The sequence below is a fragment of the Sinocyclocheilus rhinocerous genome, unplaced genomic scaffold (assembly GCF_001515625.1).
Source record: "Sinocyclocheilus rhinocerous isolate Xijiao unplaced genomic scaffold, SAMN03320098_v1.1 scaffold140, whole genome shotgun sequence".
Lineage (NCBI taxonomy): Eukaryota > Metazoa > Chordata > Actinopteri > Cypriniformes > Cyprinidae > Sinocyclocheilus > Sinocyclocheilus rhinocerous.
The window spans coordinates 1,793,217-1,801,189 of record NW_015642053.1 but is presented as its reverse complement, the minus strand read 5'-3'; the positions used below and the strand labels follow the sequence as shown (position 1 = coordinate 1,801,189).

Below are 7,973 nucleotides of genomic sequence, written 5' to 3'. Positions count from 1 at the left end.
TTTTGAAATTCAGATAATCTGAAAGCTGAATAAATAATCTTTCCATTGATGTATGGAATGTATAGGACAATATTTGGCCGAGATACAACTGAGGGTGCAAAAAATCAAAATACTGAGAAAATCGCCTTTAAAGTTGTCCAAATGAAGTTCTTAGCAATGGATATTACTAATCAAAAATTAGGTTTTGATATATTTATGGTAGGAAATTTACAAAATATCTTCATGGAACATGATCTTTACTTAATATCCTAATGATTTTTGGCATAAAAGAAAAATCGATAATTTTGACCCATACAATGTGTTTTTGGCTATTGCTACAAATATACCCGTGCTACTTATGACTGGTTTTGAGGTCCAGGGTCACATTTTATCTGACACCTTCAGGAATGCATATTAGAAAATTTTAAAAATAGGGAATGTAAAATTCTAAATTAATGTAGTAAATTGATTATTTTATATTTTGGATAAGTCTGACAGGAATTGTGTGATTAAATACATGGGTGTGAATGGAAGGAGAGGAAGGGTGTCAACCCACAGAAGAGGGAAAGAAGATAAAATGAGGAAAGTAAGTTGGAAAGTACTGGGTGGACTTTCCAGCAGGATCTCCCAAATGGCTCCCCTCTGAGACCACAGTTTGAGGATGTTCCCAGATGATCTAATGGCTGCAAAACATTGTCAAATCTTATAATTGTAATACATTTGCTTTGAAGAGCAAAACGTTGTTAAATACAAGCAACCTAAAAAGAAAATTCTGTCATTATTTTGTGTTCCAAAGAGAGAAAAGAAAAAAAAATATGATATGAAAGAATTTTCTTTTTTGGGAGACCTGTCCCTTTAAATTAGCGATTAACTTAAAGATCCTTCGTAAATGACTTGCAACATTCATACAATCAAGCTAGTCTCCAGTCTTTAAAAAGTTAAACATTTCTTTTTTTTGACAAGCTGAGATTGTTATTTGAGGGCAGTGTTCTGTTCCCGTTTCATGACACATGACCAGAAACAAGTCGGCGATATCAGCAGTCTTACAATTCAACAGTATTGCACACACAAGTCACACGTGCTTTTTTAGAAACATTGCACATGCAACCACATTTTTGTCGAGCTTGCAAGTTCAGCATGAATATGTACGGTCAACATTTATCTACAGAATATAGTGATTTTCAACCAAAACTCGCATGAAAATATAAATTGTATAAAGTGGTGATTTGTATAAGTTCAAATGGGAGTTTTCACAGTGATTCCATAGATGAACCATTTTGGGTTCCCAAAAGAACCTTTCCGTGAAAGAACCTTCTTAAAAGAACCATTTTTTCACACACCTTTTTCCACTATAAAGAACCTTTAAAGGTTCTTCATGCAACCATCGATTATAAAGAACCTTTATTTTTGAGAATGAAGGTCCACCCATAACCCTGTCCCTCAACATAACCGTCACTGGGGCGTAAGCAGATTGTATGAAAGCATCCAAATAGATTGTACAGATTAGACACAAATTTGCCAGAACATTTTTACAAATTGCCATGATATCGTGTTGCGATTTTCATCATGAAAGACATTTCTTGTAATATAAGTATTTAAAATGCCTCTATGAACAAGCAATTACCGTAGAAACAACCACACAAATGCAAAATGCACTGATGCAAAAGCACCAATCTGGGAGCATGAGGGTTTCAGAGGGTCTCAACCTAGCACAATGCACGTGTCTGCAGGCGTACATTTATAGATGGGGGTGGGTGATCTCGTGATTCTCCATGAGTAAACATATACATGCCCTTCAAAACCACGCGTGGCTCAGATGCCCGAGATGGTTGAGCTCTGACTAAACTGCCCTCTGTGCTTGTGGGAGTGAGTGGGGAGGTGTTCTGGGAGGTGCGGATGAGCTTGTGCTTATGTCTATGTAAATTATTCTCCACCAAAGCATTTCAGCGCCACAGCAGAGACTTCAGTGTCATAGACACAGAAAGCCCTGGATGGTAAAGTGGCAGTGAGTACGAAGAGAGAGAGAGAAGGAGGAGAGACAATACGAGGAGAGAAGTCAGTGAGTGAGATTGCCAGACCAGCGCACAGTGGAGCAGAGAGCAGCGTTGTGGAGGTCTTTGCTTTGGAATCTGTCGGACAGCAAAATTCATGATAAAGACACGTGTTACATTAAGTATCATCATTTCAACAAGTTCTGCTTTCGCACAAAAGGGGAAGTAGCTTGTGTTTACTCTCGTCGCTCACAGGGACTTACTTCTCACAATCGCACTTTCATATTCAAAGTGAAACGGGGACAGTTGAGATATGGGGACGGTGAGCGAACTCTGTGCGTCCAGCTTCCAGGCGTTCTTGTGTCCCACTGTTTGCCCGGCTCCTCCAGCAGGTGGGTCTGTTATTATGTGCATGTGCTGAAACAAAGCTGGTGTAGGATTTCCTTTGAAACAATTTTCATTCAGAAATTGATAGTGAATTTCACAGCAAGTAACACATTGAATTAAATGTGACATTTTGAAGTAGAATGACTGAAATTGTATTTACTCCAATAATCTTTGCTTTATTTACAACTTTAAAGAGTCATTTTTACAGTGAAATCTGGGACTTTTTCAGACTGTTTAAAGGGGTCATGAAATGCATGTTCAGATCTTTATATTATGAAGGTTAGTTTGGAGGCTAGCTTATAAAGTTTTTTTCACCAAAAAGTTCAGATGCAAAAGCCTCTAAGTGCCGTTTGAAATTTTCTTCTAAAATGAGCATCTTTATCAGGCTCCTATGTGTAGGTTCAGTCATTTCACTTTAATGGCAATGAATAGATTCTTTTCATTGCCATTAAAGTGAAATAACTGAACATAAACATAGGAGCCTGAGAAAAATGCACATTTTAGAAGACATTTCAAACGGCACTTAGAGGCTTTTGCATCTGAACGCTTCAAATATTTGTAAAAATTGTCATTCTCTGTCAAACACACTCGCCGAAAGCCTTCATACAGGGCAGAGTGCTGTCATACAGTGCCTTTGCGCTATGGGCATCCCGAGTTCGAATCCTGACTTAAGGACCTTTCCTGATCCCGCCCCCTACCTCTCTCCCACTTCACTTCCTGTCAGTTGTGATCTGTCCTATTGTAATAAAGGCGAAAATGCCAAAAAAAAAGCTCTGTTTTGAGGGACGTAAAGTCTTTCAGAAACGCAAGTAAACGCCCACTGCTGAGACTGGTGAACTTCACCTCTATGTATCCACACTCTTCACACAATATATTAACATTCAACTCATTAAAACATTAATTGATACACTTGGCGTCTTAATAGCAGTATATGCTGGCTTGATGTTTATTCCAAATACAATTAAATATTATAAATAAATGTATTTTCTTAGATTTCTACACAAAGATAGTTGAAAAAACAAGCAGCATGTTGCACATAATTAAGAAAACATTCCAAAATAAACTTCAGCCATGTGTATCCAACAATTTGATCTTTCAAATAAATCTGCACAGTTTTTAGAGGTGCAGTTTGTCTACATTCAGGGACAGAACAACTCCTGACAGTCTTTCTAGACATTCCCTCACAGCAGTATCAGTCTTGTGATTGAACGATAGAGAGGAGTTTTTAAGAGCACACCTCCTTGATTTACAGTACATATGAATGTTAAAGGGTGTGTAGAGGAAAATCGTCACGATTTCAAATCATAAAAAATCACATTTTAACCTGGGGAGTTACCTTTGAGGAATGAAGCACACAACATTTTTATTTCCATTTCATGACCCCTTAAGTGATGCACCCATAATGCTGGAACCATTTGAGATCTGAGTAAAATCACGTGCAGCTGTGTGTTATATCAATCTAGTGTTGTTGCCGTGGTGATAAACAGTGTCCCTGGATCATAGAAGTGTTGGATGAGAAACGGAGCTGCCGTCATGGTCATGCAATGTGAGACAAATCATTTGTTTTGTTGATAGAAAGTTGCTGGGCTGTTAGAATGAATGGTTTTGATATAATTACTGTTGGAACACTAATAATAGAGTCACCATATGATGATCGTGACATGTCCACCTGTTGCCAACTGACCTTCAGTCATGTCCTCTCTATATATACTGTATATCTATAGTAATATGATCAGGTTTCACTGTGGATTTCGCCTGCACTGTTCTTTGTGTGCTGAGTCCTGCATGCTTCTGTTTATTTGTTGGTTTTAGCGCTCTCTGCGGGTTTATGCGTGTTTGTTGCTCATCAGTGAGGTTTTGTGTGAATTAAGTGTTAGAGCTACTGAGACAATCACTAGGTGAGAACGAAATGGAGAAACTCTGTGAGAGAGAGACAGATGAAGGGGTGGGACTGGTGAAGATCCTATTCTGGGTTAATTTTGTTTTTTACATCATAAGAAAAAAAATCAGTGACGGGTGTAGATCTGTGGCTTTTTATGTTGGATGGATTTTCTCAGTTTTCTTCTTGCCATCTGTCAGAATTCAATGACAAAATCCCCTAATGGCCCTCAAAAGATGCAGATTTGAAAACACAAATGCCTGTTTGGATCGACTTAATGGTTGGTGGTTCATTGCTCAAGATGCTTAATGGAGTTCTCACTTGTGTTTCCTGCAAGTATCAACTTTGTCTCAGATGTTTCTCCTACAATAGATACAAATGAGGCTATTGGTGCCATAAAGTAAACCCCCAGGCACACCAACAACCATAACTATAAAGATAACTATTAGTGTCCACACCAATGGATGATAACATGTTTATTGTATTATATAATGTCGTTACTTTAAATGCTTGTCAGATGGATTCTGATTGGCTCAATGTTTTTATAATACATCAGCTGAAAATATTGTAAAAGTGATTCAAACAATATTGTCCTCTGTGTCAGTATTATCAGTTATGGTGTAGACTTCTCTATTCTCACAGAATTATATTTATAGTTACAGTTATCACTGATGTGAACAGTATTTAAGAATATATAGCTGTAAAATAACTTCTAGATAGTATAGTTCATATTTGTTGGTCGTTTTGAATCATTTGGAAAGTTCTGATAAATGTTCATATTGAAAATGTTTGTGTTCAGATTGAGAAATTGTTCAGATCTTTGTTGAAATAATTTTACATCTGTGTTTTTCTTTCCTATTGGCTGAGACATGACATAGTCAACGCTATCTCACAGCCAATTTGTACGTATTTTACAAGGTGGCTAATTCATATGAATTCATACGACCTCACTCGTATGATTTTGTACGATTTCTGTGACTGTTAAGTATAGGGCCGGGGTTAAGTGTGGTCCTTCGTACGAATTCCTACGAATTTGCCACCTCGTAAAATACATACGATTTCTCACAAAATTTTTACATTTTTGACAAGATGGCTAATTCGTGCGAATTTGCATGACCTCACTCATACGAATTAGCCACCTTGTCAAGTATGTACGAATTGCCGTGAGATCAGGTTGGGCATAGTGGGTTGTGCATGTGCTGGTGGCACTCGAGAGCTGTTTTGGGCTGCAGGTTTGAGTCTGGCCTACAAAATGTATCTTGATCGTCCTGTAGTTGAAGCCCCAAAAATAAAAAGATTGATGCAAACAAAAGATTACAGTTATAGACTGTATGAAGTAGTGTTTGTGTTTACATATTTAGTAACTTGGGCCTTCCCCATCAATATCACTATTTTTTTTGGATTTGATAGATGGAAACTGACCATAAATCAGTGCACTGTATTATATGTGTTCTTATATTGTTAAATGTACCCCAGTAATGATGCAGTGAATGAACAACACATTAGCTATAATTAGAGATGTAATGACAGATAATAGATTTCTATTCTTACGCTATTCTGTTCGGAGAATATTTTCTTAACTTGTGCTGTGTGCACTATTTGACCTGGTCATTCTTCACCCCTGAGGGAGTTTACATCACACTGTCTGGCTTGTGTTAGTACCCAACCCATTCCCTCCACACAGACACATACACACAACATAGCAAATTTTGGACACTACAAAGACACTTTTCCTGGTTTTATGTCACGCTCATCAGAATAATATCAACTGATCATCACTGGTAAGGTATTTATTTTACTATTTACACTAAAACTATAATGTAACTGCAGTAGTGTTCCAAGAGTGATTTGAGCACTGGGATTTTTCACTGTTTGTATCAGTCCGGTTGTCTGTGTTTGCGTGATCCAGACAGACTGTCAGTCTGTGTATTAGTGGTTTGGATTTTTCAGTGACTCTTTCTGCAGATTACATAGTTATGCAAGTAAGTGTTTAAGTGAGCCAATGAATCATTCACTCAACCAAATCATTCAAAAACACTGATTCATAGGAACAAAATATTGTTACTTTGTGCTGTTCAGATACTTTATTTGTTATTTGCTTTACCAAGCTGTTTTTGCTTGGTAGAGCAATATTTACAATATTGTACATAAAATGTAAATTACTCAATGGTAACTTCTTATATATTGCATATTGAACTGTGCTAAATATAGATACATTCACTAAAGCCATGCCCTAGTTTCTTTGTTATACATTTGAAAGAATGTATTTGATTAATTTGGGTAAGGAACCACAATTAAGAGTCTGTCATACAGAAACTGTGACTTCTTTTTCTTTGTAAAAATATATGCATGATGTGATTCCATTTTAGCAAGTCATTTGTCATTACCAAATAACTTTTTTTTCTTAAAAAATGGACAGAGTGCATTCTTTTGCATGCTCTTTCATTTCTCCAAAAGGGAAGTCAGTTACTTTGAGTATATTAAGGGCTGTTCCCATAATGACATTTGAGAATCAAAAAGACGAATATGTGTGTCAAGCTGCTCTCCTGTTCAGCACAGACTGACATATTCAGTTCAATTCAATTTGATTTATGTAGCACTTTTAGAATTCATAATACGTATTGTTTTAAAGCCGCTTTACAAAAAGTGTATGTTTTCCATGAAACATTCTGTTAACTGCTCAGAGAGGAGTGTCAGAGTAATATCCATATGGCAGTATTATACAGATATAAGATTATACAGTGAAGCAGACAGACATAATGAATAAGTTAGACTATAGCTTGTGACCATAATAATTACAATAGAAGACTGTATTTCATTAGACATTTCACTCTTGGCTGATCATTATCTTAACAAATAGCTTCACATATTAAAACTACTATTGTGTTTTATCATTAGTTAAAAATACAATATTGAATAAGAAAGGGGAGAGGAGTCCATCTGAAAGACTAAAGTCAAAGTGACCGATTCTTGGAACACATCGGTATTTTTTTCTTCCACAGGAGGAAGGTGCAATTGAGAGGCCCATTATATGTACCACCCAAAGCTTTTTACTGTAAAAGTGCTGGTGTGAGAGTCTATCTGTGTGTGCTGAGAAATCAGGCTGTGCAAAAAAGCTTTAAGTGAGTGTAACTTTACTTAGAGTTCACTCCAAGTCAGAAAAAAGGATGGTAAGAAGGCATAATCAAAAGAAATGGGTCAGGAAGTGTGAACGTGGGAATGCGAGAATGGAGAGGGATTTTGTGAACCACTGTTCAGAGAGGAGGAAGTAGATTGTGTACAAGAGAGTGTAATAATGAGAGTTTCATCTCTCATATACTTTTATTCGCACACACTGTGATTCAGACGTCACGGGCGACTCACTCATTTCAGATTCTAATCATGATGAGTCAGTAAGTTAATCAACCTTTCTCTGAATGAGTAGTGTTTTATCACCACCTCCAAATTCATGTGTGGCTAATGAAGGAGTTTTAAAGAGGTTTAGAGATTTAATGTTTGTATGTTTGTGCTGTACAATTTTAATGTGTGAAATTTTAATGTTTCTTAATGAAGTATACCTTAGAAGAGCTGATTTCCTGTACACAAACAAAAATACTTTTTCTTAGTCAAAATATATGCGTATTACGTACTATGATTTAGGGCTGCGAGATTTGTGGGAAAAAAAATCTAATTGTATTATTTTTTTTTTATTAAAAATGTGATTTTTTTTTTTTTTTCCAGGTTTTCTGTGCTAGTTT

At 36.6% G+C, this 7,973-nt stretch overlaps 1 protein-coding gene across 1 annotated transcript in view; it reads left to right on the top strand.

The window, feature by feature from the left end:
- The first annotated feature begins 1,835 nt into the window (after positions 1-1,835).
- Positions 1,836-7,973, top strand: part of cyth1b (cytohesin 1b) — a 69,736-nt gene continuing 63,598 nt past the window's right edge. The window contains exon 1 of the mRNA XM_016572289.1: positions 1,836-2,362. Within this exon, the coding sequence (XP_016427775.1) occupies positions 2,284-2,362 (79 nt within the window). The 5' untranslated portion in view covers positions 1,836-2,283. The remainder of the gene's footprint in view (positions 2,363-7,973) is intronic.